Source organism: Oryzias latipes, chromosome 20 (genome assembly GCF_002234675.1).
Source record: "Oryzias latipes chromosome 20, ASM223467v1".
Classification (NCBI taxonomy): Eukaryota; Metazoa; Chordata; class Actinopteri; order Beloniformes; family Adrianichthyidae; genus Oryzias; species Oryzias latipes.
The window spans coordinates 1467867-1488608 of NC_019878.2; the positions used below are offsets into that span (position 1 = coordinate 1467867).

General features: G+C 45.3%; 1 protein-coding gene across 1 annotated transcript in view; it reads right to left on the reverse strand.

Moving 5' to 3' along the window:
• cubn (cubilin) overlaps positions 1-20742 on the reverse strand; it is an 80760-nt gene that overhangs the window by 11899 nt on the left and 48119 nt on the right. The window contains exons 32-51 of the mRNA XM_023950080.1: positions 20233-20414; positions 19552-19708; positions 19115-19231; positions 18927-19040; positions 17706-17834; positions 17464-17596; positions 14276-14481; positions 13700-13881; positions 12746-12938; positions 11967-12164; positions 10409-10555; positions 9969-10159; positions 9293-9461; positions 6916-7090; positions 6371-6549; positions 5117-5326; positions 4885-5025; positions 3868-4052; positions 2213-2384; positions 293-496 (exon numbers count right to left, since the gene is read on the reverse strand). Of these exons, the coding sequence (XP_023805848.1) occupies positions 293-496; positions 2213-2384; positions 3868-4052; positions 4885-5025; positions 5117-5326; positions 6371-6549; positions 6916-7090; positions 9293-9461; positions 9969-10159; positions 10409-10555; positions 11967-12164; positions 12746-12938; positions 13700-13881; positions 14276-14481; positions 17464-17596; positions 17706-17834; positions 18927-19040; positions 19115-19231; positions 19552-19708; positions 20233-20414 (3384 nt within the window). The remainder of the gene's footprint in view (positions 1-292; positions 497-2212; positions 2385-3867; positions 4053-4884; positions 5026-5116; positions 5327-6370; positions 6550-6915; positions 7091-9292; positions 9462-9968; positions 10160-10408; positions 10556-11966; positions 12165-12745; positions 12939-13699; positions 13882-14275; positions 14482-17463; positions 17597-17705; positions 17835-18926; positions 19041-19114; positions 19232-19551; positions 19709-20232; positions 20415-20742) is intronic.

Consider the following 20742-nt stretch of genomic DNA (forward strand, 5'->3'; position numbering starts at 1 on the left):
AGACACTGAACCCCACCTTGCCTCTGGTGGTAGGCGGGCGCCAGTGTTTGGCAGCGGAGCCGCCACCAGTGTGTGAATGTGTGTGTGACTGGGTGAATGGGGCTGTGACTGTAAAGCGCTTTGTCCTTGTAGGAAGAAAGGTGCTATATAAGTATACGCCATTTACGCCATAACTGAAGAAGCAGGGATAGTGTTCTGCTGTTTTTCTACAAGCAATGTTCCGTTGTGTTTATGAAACAATGTAAATGCAGTTTGTGTGGTCTGAGCACAGTGTCTTCTGTTTGAGCCTTACCTAAACGGAACTGCAGGTAGTCTGACTCACAAGTCTGATGGTTCTCCAAGTGCAGGTCTTCAATGAGAACTACAATAGAGGAGTTGATGTGATGAGGGTTCTGGATCAACCACTCGCAGTTGAGGTTGTTACTGTAATTGGACACCAGGTAGCCTGGAGACGTGAAGTTTCCTCCTGATGGGTTGTCCAGGATTCCACCACACACTGAAAAACAGTCAAATATTTGCTTTGTATGGGAAACTAAATATTCGTTAGTTCGTTCCCTAAGAGATGCTCCTTTTTCCAGTCAGTTGCAAGCTGAAGATGGAATTCCATCTTTTTGGAGATTCGTGGCATTACATGTGGAAAAGATGTGGCAGTTGTTTCCCACAGGGAAGGTCTGTCAAGAAATCGTCTTTTTAAAAGCCATCAGTGTCATCGTCCAGCCGGGAGCTGTCTAGAACAACCTAGATAAACCTATGAAATCTCTCCTGGGTTCTTCACTTTCACAGCTTCCTGCGCTTTCTGAAATTGGTTTTGGATTGAAAAAGCTACACTAAATTACCAAAAGTATTCTCTCACCCATCCAGATGACCAGAATCAGGTGTCCTAAACACCACAGGTGTAGAAAATCATCACTCAGACACTCAGACAACATTTGTGAAAGAATGTCCGCTCTCAGGACTCAGTGAATTCCAGCGTGAAACTGTCATTGGACGCCACCAGTGCAACAAATCTAGAGGTGAAATGTCCTCTCTCCTAAATATTCCACAGTCAACTGTCAGCTCCATCAGAACAACATGGAAGAGAACTGAAGGAGAGAGGTCAGAGGATGCTGAAGCACAAAGAGGTCACTGACTTTCTGCAGTCAATGGCTGCAGAGCTCCAAACGTCATGTGACCTTCAGATTAGCCCAAGTTCAGCATGCAGAGAGCTTCATGGAATGGGTTTCTATGGCCGAGCAGCTGCATCCAAGCCATACATCACCGAGTGAATCCAAAGCATCGATGCAGCGGTGGAAAGCACGCCGCCACAGTACTCTAGAGCAGAGGAGACGCCTTCTCTGGAGTGATGGATCACACTTTTCCATCTGGTAATCTGATGGATGAGTCTGGGTTTGGATGTTGCCAGGAGAACGGTACATTTGGCACTCCATTGTGTTGGGCATGACATTTGGCTGAGGAGGAATTATGGTGTGGGCTTGTTTTTCTGGTCTTGGTCCCTTAGTTCCAGTGAAAGAAACTTTGAATGCTTCAGGATACCAAATCATTTGGACATTTCCATTCTTCCAACCTTGAGGGAACAGTTTGGAGCGGCCCCTCCCTCTTCCAACATGACTGTGCACCAGTGACCAAAGCAAGGTCCATAAAGACATGGAGGACAGAGTCTGGTGTGATGAACAGCACAGAGTCATGACCTGAACCCCATAGAACACCTTTGGGATGAATTAGAGCAGAGACTGAGAGCCAGGCCTTCTCCACCAACATCAGTGTGTGACCTCTCCAATGACCTTCTGGAAGAAAGGTCAGAAACTCCTAGAAACCCTCCTCAACCTTGTAGACATCTTTCCCCAGAAGAGATGAACCTGTAACAGCTGCTGAAGGTTGAGTCACATCATATTGAACTCTATGGGTTAGGAATGTGACGGCACTTCAGTTCATATGTGAGTCACGGCAGGTGAGTGAATACATTTGGTAACATAGTTTCCCTCTGGGTCATCGGTGCAGGCCCCCCTCTCTAATGTCGTCACTGGTTACCTTCTAGTTTTGTTTTGAGCTTGTAGTAATTTTGTCCCGCACCTGTGTGGAGTTGTGTTGTTGTTTTTGTTCAACTTTAGATACACTTTTTAAACTTAGCTCCTGGATTTTTACCTAATGACTGTCATAACTCACTAAAATGTCCTGTTTGATGAAACCTTTGCTTTTTATTGAAAAATTTTACCTGCTGGTTCATCAGAGGAGTAAGAAGCCATAAAGCCACCATTGGAGATGGAGGCATCCGTCCTGAAGACTATGGCCATGCTGTTGCCTGAGGAGTGAACTTGAGTACCTGCTGGTACTGTACCGCAGAAGCGCTGTAGACGAGGGGCATCAGCACCAAGTCCATTCAGTACCTAAAGGAAGAAAGGTTCGTCACACTACATCTTTCCTTCCAATCATATATTTATTTTCTGTAAAAACACACAACAGGTTGAGCTGAGCGGCCTGTAGCTACAGGTACAGTAGTACAACAGTACAGTAGCTACGCAGTCGTCCAGTTAAGATCCAGATTCCAGCTCTGACCAGGAAAACAAAGCCGTTCATGGATCTGTTGGTCTGACAGTGGATGATCAGAATGGAGCAGAGCAGGAAGACTGTGGCTCCCGCTCATTGTAGTACCTACGTCAAAGCTAAAGCTGTTCAAGCCACATTTTTATTGGCTGCTCCTAATTCATCCCGATTTGAATAAAGAAATACTCAGAAATGCAGTTTTAATCTTAGTATATGTGTCCTCCATCATGAGAAAAATGATAAGAACATGTTAAAAACACCAATAATTGTCCTTAAAAAACACGCTACAGTGCCAAGGAACTCTAAGCACTTTTTGTTTTTGTTTCAACGTTTTACAAAGATAAATCTTTTATTTATGTTAAAGTTTTGCTTTATTTACCGTACTATAAAAGAAATTTAGGGAACCGTTTATTTAACTTTAAAAGATAAAGGTTGCTGCTGAGCTGTTATTTCCTGAACTCTTAAGTGTTATCTATTTGCTTTTTTTTTTTTTTTTGATCGGATCCAATCCATTTTTATCCCTTTCTGGGTCACTGGGCTGCTGGAGCCTATCCCAGCCACTTGTGGGCGAAGGTAGGGGACACCATGCACAGGGCGCCAGTCTGTTGCGGGGCCACAATCACATGAAAACCCACATTCACACTGGTAACCAATGAACCTCTGAAGCATGTTTTTGGACGAAGGAAGCCAGAGACCCCGGAGAGAACTCACGCATGCACTGGGAGAACATGCAAACTCCATTGATGTTCTGGTTCAGGTCCCCCCAGCCGGGACTTGAACCAGGGGCCTTCTTGCTGTGAGGCAAGAGCGCTGAGCGCACCATCTGATATAATTTTGTTTTCAAACACAAATAAAACAAACAAACAAACAATAAAGTGCTCAAAAAAGGAGTGGGTAGGAAAACATTAAGTCCCTTCCCCAACCAGTCACAATTTACTCATACATGTTTTCGAAATCGAAGAAGATCTTTGGACTCCACACAGACATAAAGCTGCTGTTTCCAGACAGAACCAGGAGTCTTCCTCCAAATACAGATTTATTCAGATAGTTGTTCCCACAAACCAGAAGCTGCTCTGCATACAATGTCATTCAGCTTTATTTATTCGTCACACCTTAAATGTGAAAAATAGTTTTTTTCAGAAACCGGAAGCTTAAAAATTTGTAACGTAAACTTCTGCCCCGTTCAGACCGGTCCGCAAAAATGTTGTCTGACATTAAACCAGTCCGTGGCCTGGAAGAGGGTGGAGACCACTGGTCTAGATTCATTCAATGTCCCAACTGTAAAGGAAATGTTATTGAAAGACACAACGTTTGGTAGAAACTCACTTCAACATAGTCAAACATGCATGATGTTCCAGAGGCCTCCAGCCGCAGGTCATTGATGGTGAGGGTCACCCGGCGATCTGGAGGTGCCACCACCTCCCAGCGACACACTCGACTATGAGGATATAGGTTTGGGTAATTGGGAGAAGAGATGGTTCCTGAGAGAGCGTTCAGCTCGCCTCCACACGCTGCAGGGAAATATAAAAAACACACATTCAACATGGAAACATGCTGCCTTCTTTTTCAAAAGAAGAAGGCTGTTCAGTGGTTAACGCAGAAAGCTGACACTGTCAGGGATGGACAGTGCATCATTTCAGTGCTGGTGTGACTGGAGGAAGCAGAGATGAAGATGTTGAGGTTCTCTTTGGGATTAGGATGGATCAGGAATGAATCCGTCAGAGGAACAGATCATGTTTTGGAGATCAATGCAGGGAAGCAGATGGAGATGTTTGGACACACTGAGACGAGGGACAGTGATGATGTTGGTGAAAAGGATGCTGATGTGCAGAGACACCTTCCTTCTTAAGACCTGGCGTCCACAAGCATGAACATCACATTTTGGGTTGTGTAAAGAGATTGTTAATTCGGCTTCATTGGAGCCCTGTGACTACATGTTTAGAGGGTTAGCTTAAATATTAGCTTAAATATTATCATTTGTGCTTCCTCATTTCCTTTTCCTGTCTTAACATCTTTTAAAACTGTTGGATTCCTTTGGCTAAGCACAAAGACAGGAAGACTAGTCACACTTTCAGTTTTGCTACTAAAGGCTTGGACTGCAGGCAGTTATTTAAGAATTCACGTGGACAGAATTTCAATCTATCCCTAAAAGTTAGGGTTAAGGGGACCAAAGAACAGAGGGCATGGGAGTCGGGGCTAGGAGAGAGGAGGAAGAGGAGAATAGGACTATATGAGGGCAGGTGATTCGCTGTGAAGACCCCTAAAGGGAGCAGCCAAAAAGCAAAGAAGAAACCTACAGTATATTATGATGGCAGAAGAAGGAATCTCTTCAAATGTTGGTACCTTCAACGCTGGCTTCGAAAAAAAGCTGGAAGCCTGGTGCACTCGTACTGGCATCACTCACAAACTTCACAAAGGCAAAGCTGTCAGATGTGTCGATGGGAGCTGGAAGGTCATCCCCACAGTGTCGGTTCAAAAGTGGTCCTGACAAAACAGTGCAAAAGGAATCATTTAGTCCTTCACTTATTGAGTTTACAACCTTAAAAGAAGACTTCTGGCCTTTTCATGCTCCTACCAGTGGCGTTGTACTCTCTGATCTCTACATAGTCTTGGGAACAGCCGGAAGAGGTCTGCAGGCTGAAGTTACTGAAGCGGAGGGTCAGATAGTGTCCGGTGGGCCCCTCCAGGTACCACTCACAGCTAGACATGTCAGGATAGTTTGATCCTGGGAAGCCAGGGCTGTGAATTGAGCCTGTCTGACCGATAAAGGTCCCTCCACATATTGCTGAAAGTGGTTGGAGAGAAAAAAGAACGACAAAAGAAAACAGTTTTAGTCTGGGGTTCATTTGTATTTAATCTAACAGTTAAAGTAAGATTTTCTCTTTCACAATTATTGAAAAATGACCTCACTGATGTTGGACTATCTGAACGGGATTCGGTGGGTTTTTAAAGATGTCTTTTTTTTTTAAAGCTGTTCACAAAAACCTTTCTTGTCATTGGACACTGTACATTGCATGATGTGGCAGGATCATCCATGGTGATGCAGGAACAATCAAGTCACTAAACTTTCCCAAGAACTCACTTCAGCCGGTTCAGAAAGGATGATTGGCTGTTCGCATCATCAATGTGTTGTACAGAAGTGTACAGTATTTGTCACAGGGAGATTTTTCCTACTTGAACTGTTGAGGTTTTTTTATATTGATCCTGGTTGTGTGCCCTTCAATGCCTCATGGCAAATCTGCTACAGAGCCGCAGGTGTGTGATCAGGGTGGTTGGAGTTTTGACCCTTTAAAAAGGATGAACAGCAGGACTTGAAACAGAAGAAAGGCACACCACAGGAGCTGCCTGGGTGGTGTTTTGGAGCAGCAGCGGTGGTGCTGGAGCGTCCCAGCCACAGGAATTGGATGCTATAAATTCTGGGACAGCAAAGTTGAACCCAGTAAACAATGGAACCCCATGGTGGAAAGGGGACACGTCTAACAACAGCAGAGGGGTGTGGTCGCGACCCGCCACTCTTTCAGATACGTAACTTGCCTTCTCAGTGCAAATCAGAATTAGCCTCAGACAAGTAGACAGAAGATTTATTGCATGAGTTTTTTACTATTTGACTGTTTTATGCTGGCTTTTATTTGGTTTAGTGTTTTCCTATTTATCAGATTGGGTTTGGACCGTCTACACTTGCATGAGAAAAAGAGGTGTGACAACTTTATCAGTAGCTTCCCTCAGACCTCAAATCCAATCCAAAGTTGTTTCTTCACATCTACTTTTCTATTTTTGCATTATAATTGAAATGCCCACAAACTATGGCTGAAGACTGATCTCCACTTACCTATGGAGTACTTTGCTTTAAATCCTATGTGTGTGACGCTGCCGTCAGTACGGAACCTGAGCAGCATGGCTGAACCAGTTGAATGCTGGGTAGACGGTCTGGTACTGCCACAGAGTCGGGACACGAGGTCCGAGTTTAATGTAGAGCCATCCCGGATCTCCAGGTAGTCATAGAGACAGCTGAAGAAAAACATCTTTACATGTGAAAGTATTCATCAGAGAAGATTACCAACACTCCACAAGTCAAATCCTCTAATGAGAGCAATGCCAGAGCACTGCCGGGTCCAGAGTTCTCTGAATTCTGCAGTAGTAGGCTGGTTTCTGCTGGCAAAATAGGGATATTTTACTTTGTCAAATGACAATATCATCAATCTAAGTGGTGAAGCTATGTGAGCAAATATTGTATTTTAAGTGATCAAGTGGTAAACTTGAAGCGCCCTTTCAATCTTTGAAAAACTTCAAATAAAAAAAAAGTGATTTCAAATTAGCCCCTGCATTAAATCCTTTACTATAACCAGTGACAGACCTGATAAGTATGAGGTGTACCTGGCAGTTGACTCGATGTAAAACTCGTTTTCAAAGTCAATCTGGACGGCTTCTCCGTTGGGCACTTTAATGACCCAAATGCAGTCAATGTTCTGGGGATAGTTCTGTGGGTAATTCGGCGAGGTGATGTATCCTGGAGGATCCAGGTCCCGCAGCTCAATGAAGCCTCCACATGCTGCAGCAAAACAAGAAGTTTGTTTTAACGTACTGTCATTACTGACAACAAGAATTTAGGTTTCTGACATTCAGAATTTTTTACACATTTTTCTTCCAAGAAGCATACATAATTGAATCTTTTGCAACCATTGTGAATAAAATATCTCATAGTTTGACATAGAAGAACACATACATATAAATGTTCCACAATCTACCTGCCCTGATTCAGAGATTGAAAACCCAGTCCATCATCACTTCAGAGACAGAGGTTTGTTTTCCTAGATATTTGTTTTTAAAACTAATTGTGTTATCGTCATCCTGCATCAGGTATTTTTTTTTTTTTTTAGAAAAAGTCCAAACACGTTTGGCAGTGTTGGTTCTGTCCTGGCTGAGGAACACTGGTAAGTTTTTGTAAAGATAAAGAGAGATATAATGAGGCAAATAAGTATTTGAACCCCGTCTATCAGCTAGAATTCTGGCCCTCAGAGACCTGTTAGTCCACCTTTAAATAGTCCACCTCCACTCCACTTATTCTCCTAAATCAGAAGCACCTGTTTGAGGTGGTTAGCTGCATAAAGACACCTGTCCACCCCATACAACCAGTAAGACTCCAACTACTAACATGGTCCAGACCAAAGAGCTGTCCAAAGACACCAGAGACCAAACTGTAGACCTTCACAAAGCCGGAAAGGCCTACGGGGCAATTACCAAGCAGCTTGGTGAAAAAAGATCCACTGTTGGAGCAATTCTTAGAAAATGGAAGAAGCTAAACATGACTGTCAATCTCCCTGAACTGGGGCTCCATGCAAGATCTCACCTGGTGGGGTCTCAATGGTCCTAAGAAAGGTGAGGACTCAGTCCAGAACTACATGGGAGGAGCTGGTCAGTGACCTGAAAGGACCACCGTTTCCATGGTTACTGTTGGTAATCCACTAAGACGACATGGTTTGAAATCATGCATGACTCAGAAGGTTCTTCTGCTTAAACCAGTACATGTCCAGACCCGTCTGAAGCCAATGACCATTTGGACGATCCAGAGGAATCATGGGAGAAAGTCATGTGGTCAGATGAGACCAAAATTGAACTTTTTGGTCTTAATTCCACTCGTCGTGTTTGGAGGAAAAAAAATGATGAGTTCCATCCCAAGAACACCATCCCTACTGTGAAGCATGGAGGTGGGGGCTTAATGCTATGGGGGAGAGGAGATTTTGGAGAACAATCTTCTTCCCTCAGGCAGAAAAACTACAGGAAACGTTTGACCTGTAGAATTGCATACAAAGGCTACTGTACCAAATGTTAACATGAATTTTCTCAGGTGTTCAAATACTTATTTGCCTCACTGTACCTGCTAGAACCTTTAACAGACCCTGTGATCTAGTCTGTATGTCTTGTGGACTTGAAGTAGGTACTATGACTGGAGAGGGCTCTGAGAGAATAAGATAGGTGGCCTAATATGGTAGGAGACTTTGATCCATGTAAAAACACAATAGATGTTTGGTTGCTTGAGGACGGTAAACCGTTTTCAGTTCTCTACTGAGCAACATCTAAATCTTACATTAGTGAGATTGGCAACTTGCTATTAAGCAATGTAAAAAAAATCAGCACCTCCCAATTTGAGACCATGTTTCTCAGTCAGAAAAAGGAAGGATGCTGTCTAAGGGAAGTAGTGAGTCACTTCTGCTGGTGGAAAGCTCAAGAATATGGGTGTTGTGTTTACAATGGATGTAGTATGGAGCAGCACAGCATCTGCAGGTCTGCACTGACTCAGAAGATCTGAGTCTGACAACAAGTTTTATCTTCTAGTAAGGCCGTTCCTCTTATTTTCTGCACCAAGGAGAAAGAGTGTTAAAATGACAAACAATAACAGCTAATCAAGAATGTTAAAGGAGAAACCTAACCACAGGAAAAAAAGCATCAGGAACTGCAGATCGTCGTGCAGCACCTCCCAGCAAAGTCTCATGTCAGATATCCAGCATTGCTACAGACTTTCTTCTCATCCTCACGTTTTACTGCATGTGCAATAGTTCAGGCAAGCAAATGGAATAACTGGTTGCTGTTTTACTCACTTCCAGTTCAATCTTTGCACTAACGGCCAGTTATATTGTTTGTCAAACAGCTGAACTCTGACTTTCAAACCATTTGACCAAAAACACAAAAACAAGTCAAACAATAAAAAAAAGAAAAATGACTGTTTCCTCAGTCTTTTTTCATGATCACATACCCTTACTGTGAGCTTCAAAAGTCAGTTTAAAACCGCTGGCTTCAGTGCTTCCGTCAGACACAAAGTTAAAGTAGATTTGGTTATCAGTGGTCTGGAGGAGGGATGGGGGTGTTGAGCCACAGAGCCGCTCCCCGAGCAGAGGAGATGAAGCATCTGGACCATTTCTAACCTGTGGAAACAAAGACTTAAGCAGTCTGCAGAGGCAGAGTTTATCAAGGTGTAGCAAACAAAGTCCGACGTGACGGATCTGAGGCAGATGGAGGAAAATCTGGCAGGTTCTTAAAGTCTTTTAGACACTCGTAACAACTGTTTTCGAGGTTCCAAGACTCACACTAGTCCACAAAGTCAAACAACAAACAGCTTATTCCCAGTTTATAGTATGACATGGCATTTCTCTGTTACAGATGTACAGGTCATGTTCTCAACTCCACCTCAGGTTTTAAATCTAGAGGTTCAAGTCTGGTGATGGAGAAAGTCTTTGAACCTCACAGGGTTGAATGAATATGTTAAGCCAAAAATGGTAACTAATTAAAGGACAAAAGCAACATTTGTTTGCATTTTGGCTTTGCCACAAACTCACCTTTGAAGAAAAGAAAGTAAAATGCTGCCCTAGCTGGGATACTTCAGCAGGTAAAATACATGACTTTCCTTTAGATTTAGAAGTACTAATGTTTACCTCCAGGAAATCTCCCGAGTTACAGGAAGTACCAGAGCCTGAAATCTGGAAGGGACTTTGGAAGGTAACCGATATCCTGAAGCCAGGTGTGACCATCACAAACCAGCTGCAGTTCAGACCAGGCTGGTAGTTCTGGGGATAGTGGGGGCTGTTCAGAACACCTCTGTCAACATGCAGGAAGCCCCCACAACCTGAAATTCAAAACCACTGTCATAGTCATTCTACATCAAGATGACACCAAACAAAAGCAACAGAGACATTTTTGTTTCAAATGGTGACAAGTTATGATAAAGACAAACTGATTTCCATTAACTGACGTGTTACACTTTTAAAAGAAACTGTAGTGATACTGTATGTAGTGTTCGTGGTCAGGGTCACAGGGGATGCTGGAGCCATTCCACGCTACCATAGAGCTAGGCATGTGGAGTTTGTTTGCCAACCTTTAGAGTAGGACGCGTTGAAGCCCTGGCCGCTGACTTGGCTGTCAGAGGAGAAATGGATGAACATGGAGTCTCCCGTTGAGTGAAATGAGCCTGGAGGCTCTCTGCCACACAGACTAGCTATCACTGGAGAGACGCTTGTTGCACCTGAAAACAACCATTCAAATGAAAGGAGGTTACCATAAGTGCTTGGGCAGGAAGCCACGCCCACAATATAAAATAAAATAAAACAACTCATGTCTTGTTTCCAAAAAGCATATAAATGATTGAAGGGAGTGTTGGGATGCGGGCTTAAATATGAATGACTGGTTCTAAATTCAAATTCATTCCTGAAAATGAAGACATTAAATGATTTAAAGGTGCAAGTGGCTTTATATGGCCTGCACGTGCTACCTGCACCCACCCACCCACCCAGGAACCCCCACTTCCACTTGCCTTCATTGACATAGTAGCTGTGACACACATCTGCCCTCGCCTTCCACCCACCGCCCTTTTCTATGGTGGTATTTTCGATGGTGTGAGAAATTTCCTGACGGTCTCACAAACAAAAAGATTTTTCCTATATAGTGTAGAAATTTGAAAATTGCCTCATGTCACACTTGACCACAAAATGGCCACTTAGCTATAAGTCCTTGTGGCATCCCATAATAATTTTATAACTTACCGTACTTTGGATGACGTTTGTTTTGGTTGTCGTCAGTGGATTATGAAAGTTTTTTTAATACCCATTAAAGATTTGGCCCCATTCTATATTTGACGGTTTCTCCTGCTGTGATGTCATCTTTTGGCTTTATTTTTAGGGGGCGGGGTCATTCAAAATGCCCTTAAGACCTAGGGTACTAGGTGAGGTACAAACTTTACTGAGTTTTTGAATATGTGGCTGGGGTGAAATTTTCACTCAAATTCACAGTTGAAAAAAACAATATTTTCCTTGCAGTTCATGACCTCTGAAGTTCATGACCTCTGCAGTACATGACCTCTGCAGGCCATGACCTCTGCAGTCCATGACCTCTGCAGGCCATGACCTCTGCAGGCCATGACCTCTGCAGGCCATGACCTCTGCAGGCCATGACCTCTGCAGGCCATGACCTCTGCAGTCCATGACCTCTGCAGGCCATGACCTCTGCAGGCCATGACCTCTAAAGGCCATGACCTCTGAAGTTCATGGCCTCTGCAGGCCATGGCCTCTGCAGTTCATGGCCTCTGCACTCCATGACCTCTGCACTCCATGACCTCTGCACTCCATGACCTCTGCACTCCATGACCTCTGCACTCCATGACCTCTGCACTCCATGACCTCTGCACTCCATGACCTCTGCACTCCATGACCTCTACAGGTCATGACCTTAGCGGGCCACATCTATCAACAAACCAGTTGGCAGCTCACACTCAATGAAAACTGCAAAAATTGTCCCTTCTTTACACTGAATCGCAGCCCTCTGAGCCTCTCTCTGCAGGAGGCGCCACAGCGAATCACCCCATGATGTGCAGGTGTGATTTGGTGTCATTTATAATGAAACGCAGAAGTTGATCTGTTTTCTCTGGATTGGTATCTTACCGTCTCTGATAACCATTCTGTCAAAGTAGCATGGGGTTGAGCCCTCTATGTCCAGAGATAAGACGTTGAATTCCACCACAGAGCCTGGAGAACGGATCAACCATGTGCACTCCTGGTTTGGAGGATACTGTCCAGGCCAGGCAGGGGAAAATAGGAAGGCTGGGGTCTCTCCTGCCACCAACTGCCCACCACATGCACCTAAAATGCACAAATGCACGCAAAACTGAACATGCATGGGATGCTGAGTAGAACGTAGTCTGAAACTGTGAACTTCCCCAAGGACAAAATAGTCACAAATAATCCTGCAACTATGGTTTCTATCCGGGGAGACAAGGTGGAGGTGATGGACAGACACCTGCGCTGGTTTAAAAAGGCAACACTGAGAATCTTTACATAACAGTCATTATATCATGCGTAACTGAATTTATTATTTTAGCAATTCTACACCTTCCTTTGGTGTCCACATATTTTGGACTAACTTGAATGTGTTTGCTGCCATAGTGTGGTGCTGCCACTTGAGTTGTGGATCAAGGCCTGGGGCATGATCCACAACTCGAGTGGCAGCACCACACTTCCTTATGCAGCCTGCAGCCACAATCATTTGAATGAGCAACACTGTTTTATTGCTAAAGGTGGAAAAAAAAAAATAAGTCTGCTGCACAGCTTTGCTTTTACAGCCAATCCAATCCCTGAATGGAAGACTGCTTAGTGTTCTTAAACTTTTCTCCTGTCTTTCTCCACTCTGCAGCACCGTGACAGCAAAGAGATGCAGTTCTTACCTGGAGGGATCGTGGGTGATGGCCCAGAGTTCTGCACAGCAGTCCATTCCAAAAGGAACCCTCTTCCTCCAACCACTGTATCTGTCTTGAATAGCAAGGTCACGGTGCTCCCTGAACTTCTGATGAGGTGGGGCAGGGCCAGGCCACAAAATGTTCCAAGAGGATAGTGATAGACATCTGGACCATCAAATATCTACGGAGGGAAATGGGAAAATCTTCATCTCATCTACTGGAGTTGTGTTTTTTTCATCTGAAAGCAGTTAGCCTGAAGCCTAAACATCTTCATTCATCACCTCAAAGTAATAAATAACATCAACAGCACACATAAAAGTAACAGATAAGGTGTGTTGGTGAGGGAAGGCTGAAAGTGTCTGCTTTGAGTTGGATATATTGACGACATCATGACAGTGCCTGCTGGTGGACATACATGTTAGTATGTGTGATTGTAGACAAAAAAAAAAAAAAAACTAGCAATAGTTAGGGCGTAACGACAGATCAATCTATCTGAGGCAAGTTGTTAATCAGATCTAATCAAATCGACCTAAACCATTAAGAACTCGTCTCAAAATGAGATAAATTGATAATCAATCTTAGAAAATACATCTGGACTGAGACAGGGTCGCTTTTTTAACCTAAACGTAAAATGACCAAGTGCATCAGTGGACAACACACGTCATGTAATCAAAACTGATCATCCATCATTCCAGTCCAAGTTTTGAAAGACTTTGAATTTAGCAAAGTCATGTGACCATCCAGTGTCTAGAACGTTCTAAGAATGTTCTCTTTGGATTCTTTGGATGTGGAAAAACAACAGTGGTGAACTTTAGGAAACTAACATGTGAATGGAAAGAAGCATTAAAGGAACCAAACAAAGAACAGCAGGTTCATGGTTTTGTGTGAATGTGAGGCCGTGTCTCTGTTTTTATGTTCCCACCACACAACATGGAACCTTACTTTGAGGTGGTCGTAGTAGCAGTCATACAAGTCCTCTATGTCCATGTCCAGAAAGCGGATTTGAACGTAGCTGTCTCCTTCCACATTGATGGTCCAGCGGTAGTGAGCATTGTTGGGATATGTTCTGGGATACAGCGGGGAAGCAATCTGACCGGACTCCCCCGTCACATCAATGCCGTACACTGAGGACCAAAGGCTGTCATTCATTTCAGCTTTGAAAACTGACATGGTCAATGGCGTACAAAGCGCTTTACAACATTCTTAGAAGGCCCACAGTCACAGTTCCATTCACTCATGCACACACATTCAAAAACTGATGGCGCCAATCTATAACCACCAGGAGCAACGTGGGGTTGAGTGGGGCAGGTAAAGATTTTTTAAATATTGGTTGTATTGTGTTTAACTACTAGTTATACACAGAGGTTCTCCTACCTTTAAAGCTGTAAAAAAAATTCTACAACAGCAGTGCCCTCAAACAAGGAAGGAATCAGTGGAGGAAAATGCTTTGAATCCAGACCTAAAAACAGAATGCCAATGATCCAAAGAACAACAGTTTCCAAGTGACCAGACACTTACAGTGGGAGAATGTGGCTCGGAATCCTGCTCCGCTGTCGGATGAATCCGACACAAACTTGACCCACAGGATGTGACCGCTCACAGAGGTGTAGTTGGAGGGCAGCGAACTTCCACAGAAGCGACCGACCAAAGCCCCGGTGGAGTTGCCCTCTCGGATTTCCAGGTAGTCGTTTTCACAGCTGGAGTCTCCTTGGAGATGAAATGTTCTAAGCAAAGGAGCAAAAACTATTAACTGCATTAAAAAGACAGGCACATTTACGTTGCACACTTAAAACCGGCACAGGTACCTCCAGACAAAAACCTCAATAACAATCCTGCGTAGGAATACACAAACATAAACCATTATAATGGGCGGCAGAGGTGGAGCAGTCGACCTGTGATTTGGAAGATTGCAGGTTCAGTTCCTGATCTGGGCCCCCCTGTGTCGAAGTGTCCTTGAGCAAAACACTGAAGCCCTAGTTGTTTCTTTATTTGATTGGATTTTCTAGCTTGTCCTGTCCAACAGCTGAGCAGACAGATGAGAGCTGAAGGCCTCTTGTGTTGGACATATTTTACTTTAACAACAGGGGTTATGAATCCTCAGACACACTAGGTGTATATTTGAAGAAACCCCTTTTGTAATTTAGGCTAAACTTTATTCGTATTATTTATATTTGTCACAGTTTTGAGTTGGAGAGGATGGAAAAGAAAGGAAGGGAAGAAGAGAGAGATGTTGGGGGGGGGGGGTAGAAGGGTGGTTATAGAAGGGGGGGGAGGTAAAACCATGAAGCAGCATAAAAGCAACACGTTTCTGGATGGTTATAATCATTACAGTGAGGTTCAGATGTAATACAAGTCTAGAAGGGGCGGGGCCTGTCCACACACAGACTCAGATGTTATAAACACAGCTGTTGGCTCCATAAATGTTCACATGTCAACAAGTGGAATGTGAAAAGAAGAGGGAGTGTCCAGCCATCCCCACACCAAGACCTCCGCCGCAGCAGCAGCCAGAACCCCCCAACACTCGCACAGTAGCAGACAGAGAACAACCACCCCCCGGGTGATTACATCCGCCACCCAGGCCAGGGCCAGCAGGACTGACATGGGGGCCCCCAAAGCCAAACAGCAGGGAGGCATGGGGGGGACAGAGTGTGCAAGCTCCAGCCCAACAAAGAGAGCAGCCCCCCCCCTTCAGCGCCGGGTGGGCCCATCGCGGGGTCCTGCCCCCGGAGAGCACCCCTAACCCCAAAAGAGCACCCCAACACCGCCCATGAGCTCTGAGCATCCCCCCACCCCAACCCCAGGCACAGACCAGAGCCCCCCAAGGGAGACCCACCCCACACCCCAGGCTGCCACCCACACAGCCCACGGTTGGTCCAGGAGAGAGCAAAGCAAGGAACAGCCACCCCCGCCCAGGAGGAAGACACTCAAGAGAAGTGGGGGTCCACAAAAAAGTGTTGTAAACATGGCCCGACCAGGCTCAACCGCAAGTGGAGATTTTGGCAAAGAACAGCACTCAGGGGCAATGACCAGAACCCACACCACAGGGACACGGACACCCCCACAGGGACACGGACACCCCCACAGGGACACGGACACCCCCGCAGGGACACGGATACCCCCACAGGGACACGGACACCCCTACAGGGACACGGACACCCCCCACAGGGACACGGACACCCCTACAGGGACACGGACACCCCCGCAGGGACACGGACACCCCCGCAGGGACACGGATACCCCCACAGGGACACGGACACCCCCACAGGGACACGGACACCCCTACAGGGACACGGACACCCCCGTAGGGACACGGACACCCCCCACAGGGACACGGACACCCCTACAGGGACACGGACACCCCCACAGGGACACGGACACCCCTACAGGGACACGGACACCCCCGCAGGGACACGGACATCCCCGCAGGGACACGGACACACCTACAGGGACACGGATACCCCCACAGGGACACGGATACCCCCACAGGGACACGGATACCCCCACAGGGACACGGACACCCCTACAGGGACACGGATACCCCCACAGGGACACGGACACACCTACAGGGACACGGACACCCCCCACAGGGACACGGATACCCCCACAGGGACACGGATACCCCCACAGGGACACGGACACCCCCACAGGGACACGGATACCCCCACAGGGACACGGATACCCCCACAGGGACACGGACACACCTACAGGGACACGGACACCCCCCACAGGGACACGGATACCCCCACAGGGACACGGACACCCCCACAGGGACACGGATACCCCCACAGGGACACGGATACCCCCACAGGGACACGGACACCCCTACAGGGACACGGACACCCCCCACAGGGACACGGATACCCCCACAGGGACACGGACACCCCCACAGGGACACGGATACCCCCACAGGGACACGGATACCCCCACAGGGACACGGACACCCCCACAGGGACACGGACACCCCCCCAGGGACACGGACACCCCCCCAGGCTCAGGTGTAGAACGCAGGGATCCCTCTCCCTGCATGGAGAGAGGACTGCCGGGCCCAGGAACACCCAGGGAACACGGCCGCCGTTGTTTCTAGCTTGGCGCCAGTGTTCAGCAGCGGAGTCACCATTAGTGTGTGAATGGGTGTGTTTGTGGGTGAATGAGACTGTGACTGTAGAGCACTTCAGGCCTTAATGGGAGGTAGAAAAGTGCTATAAAAGTATTGGATGTTTCTGTACTGTGAAAGATTAAGATTTTTCTTTTTTTTTAATAAAGGGTCTGCTACATTAAATGTCCTTACAATTACAACACAGATGTCAGTGTGAGGATCTAGACCTTTCCAAATCAAAGTGCATGACAGGGAAACGATAAGACTACAAATGTTTACCCAGCTGCTGTTCTGTAGACCTTGTGGGATATTTAGGTATCAATGTTTGGAGGTCCAGGTGGAACCCTGACCAGGCCTGCCATTGACTCCAGCAGGCCTGGTTGGGGGGCCTCACTATACATCTCAATTTGCAGTAGTAGTGGCGGTGTAAGTGAAAAGATTCACAGAACATTTCTAAAAATCCAATATTCTAAGCCCCGCTTTTAAAATATTCTCAAATCCATATGGGCTTCTTCTGAGAAAATGATGAATAAAACCTTAGTTTAACAGTGAAACTAAGGTTTTATTCATCAGGTTAATAGGTTAAACGTTAACCTACAGATGCACCTACAAAAATGACAGCTGCACGCGGTTTCCTGGGGAGCTCCTGATGGTCCACACACATTCCAGGTTTGGTGGATAAGCATCTGGATAGTTGGGGCTGTTAAAGGCCCCACTCTGCATCACCATCTCGCCTCCACAACCTGGGCAGCACAAATGACAAGAAGAATGGTTTAAAGATCCTGCCATTGCTACCGTGTCTGAATTAGACCAGAACTCCCAGTAAAAGCACAAGGGCAGTGTTCACTGTACTTGAGGTGGAGGCTGAGTACACTGCTCTGAATCCTCTTCTAGAGACAGAGACATCAGTGATGAAGTTCACCACCATGGCGCTGCTGAAGGAGGTCACAGGGTGAGGTACCACCGAACCGCAGAAACGACCTGCAAAACATTGATGGGGATGATCATGACATCAGCTTGTAATGCCTGTTCTGTTGAAGTTTGATCAGGAATGCATTTGCACACACGCACACATGCACACACACACACACAACATTTTGGTCATGTTAGTTAACACGTGACATAAGTGAGACAACTTAAACTGTTGTTTATTTCCAGTATGCATGAAGGATGAGAGGACACTCCTGTATACTCGCTCCTTACCTCATGAATCAAACACTGGAACCAATTTTACAAACAAAACACTTTTATTTTGAAATTCAACTCAAAGTCTTAACAGTCTTAAAGTTTCAGTAATGACATAGTGTTGAAAATAACTTCATTTTTCTGTTGGTTTTCATTGTCAAATCATTTCTGACGGTAATTAAGGTTAAGTCTTTGTGATGGTTTCTAAACATAAAGCCCAGTGATTCAATGGGTTGAACTACTTCCACAGAAATGTTGCTCTAAAAAAGATTTAGCACACTAAATCTGAGAATACAAGACAGATGAACAGAGACGTTACCTGGTTACCTGAACTGGATGTATTTTTATTGTGCAATAAAGCTACTGCTAAACTATTCTGAAGTCTGCAATGATTTTTAAACGATGACTGCCAAACCCTCTTGATTTTTCAGAATTGACCAACTGTAATTCTCTTCTCTGAAACTGAGGTCTGTTCCCTGTGATGATCTGCAGCTGAACGGTTTTCTGTGAAAACTCTGCAAACTACCAAATAGTTCTGCTTCTTCTGCCTCATCTTCTTAAAAAAGATAATCATGAAAATGACGTCCATTTTCTGGGAAGGTTTATTAAGAGACCCTGCAACAGAGTGGCAACCTGTCCAGGGTGGACCCCACCTTCAACCAACATTTTTTGAGATGGGGTCAGCATCCATATGACCTCATCAGGGAATAAGCCGTTTAGAAAATAGATGGAAGGACGGATGGTTTTATTACCAGAAGACCGGGCATAAGTCCTTCAAAATGTCCTTTGTTCTTCAAACTGTTGTTTTCTTTTTCGCCTTGGGAACTACTTAACTGGATTTGGATTGAATTATTTTTACAATGACTTTAACAAAACACAAATATCTACCTATCGAGGGTGCCAGGTAGTTGTCTCCATCAAGGATCTCCACAGCATCGTGTGAACAGTTGGAATCGATCGCCTCCAGCTCAAAGTCCGTGAAGGACAGGGTCACGTGGTTGACTGTGCAGAAAACCCAGGATTTTAATCAAATGACACTAACAGGAAGAAGGAGAATGTGTCTTCAGGTTGCTCACATGGTTCCTGGGCCTTGATGAACCAGCTGCAGTTCTGATTTGGTGGGTATGGTGCTGGGTACCGCGGTGATGCAATGGCTCCACCAACATCATCTGTTACGATGGTTGCACCACATGCTGTGAAAAATGTGAGCTGCACAGTCAAAATGAGGCGGTCAGCTGATCTGAGAGCAGAGAACTGCATGACGCCTGGATGCTTGACACACCTGGGATTTTATTAGCAATGTACTGATTAAATGTTCAGTCTGACTTTAGAGAATAGATGTGATAAAGAATACACAAACTTTCATATTTAAACTTCTTTTACACATTCGTCCTCTCAGCATTCACTGGCAGTGAGCTTGAATGCTTCAAATCTCTCAAACACATCAGTCTACAGACTGCTTCCCCAGACATTAAAGCAGCATAAAGAAAACTGTGCATGACAAACGACCCACCCTCAGAAAATCTGGCACTGAAGCCGCGATGATCGCGACTTGAATCAGACCGAAAGCGAACATAGATGGTGTTCTGGGTGGAGGTGATGGAGGTCGGCAAACTGGAACCGCAGATGTGTGCAAGCAGGGGGGAGGAAATGCTTGGACCATCGTGAATCTACAGCAGAAGACATAGAGTTCTGTCATTTCAGTGTTACATGGTCCCTCTGCGAAACACTACTAAACAGACATTCTAGTGGTTAATAGAAATATATCTACAGTACGTCAGTATTTATACAGGAGTATGCCAGAGCTAACAGTTTTCTCTGTGTGGCTCAGCAAACTAACCTTTGTGCCCAGTTTACTGATGATACACAGGGTTTCATGTCTCCTTTCTGTTGTTATTTTTGTTCTTAGAGTCATTTTAAAAATCTTTTTCTAAAGCAATTAAAAGTGGCTTTCCCAAACTCCTCGTACACCCAAGTTATAGCCGCAGGTAAAGTATCCTTAGCCTGCCTGTAGCTAACCTCTAGAAACATTGTTGTTACATTTTCTAACAGCTTCATGGAATCTGACCACTGGGAGACATCCAGCTGCCTCAGATAGAGTCTATCTTTTACCTTCCACCTCTGTCAACAGGACCGTACATCTTTGTACACAGAGGTCCATCACATTCAAACACTGATCAACTTATCGTCTCACAGCCACATAATCCCAGGTGCAGTTGGTGTGTAATTCAATATCCAGGTCAGTGAAGTTCAGGAAGACACGGTGGTTGTGGTCCACACTGATGACCCAAGAACAGTCCACATTGGCGGGATAACTGTTAGGGTACAAAGGGGAATGGATCTCCCCTGACGGAGCTGTGATTGGACCTCCACATCCTGCAGGAAAGATCATGGTGGCTTTACTGGTTTAGGTCAAAAACAACGTAATTATATCAATCGTTTCAGATAAACATGAGCATTCATACCGTGTCTGATGGAAGAAGAACCTAAGATGTCAGTTATCGATACAGACACTATGAACTTTATTGAACTAGTACAAAGTGTCACTTTGGTTTTGTGATAAAAATCCTAAAGAAAAAACAAAAAGAGGAAGTGCTGGGATGGGCGCTTAGAGATTGCAGCTGAGTTGGCCAAATCCAGAAGACATTTTGGGTTCTGACATGTCCTAAAGCAGCTACAACATCCCCTAATACAAAACAGATAT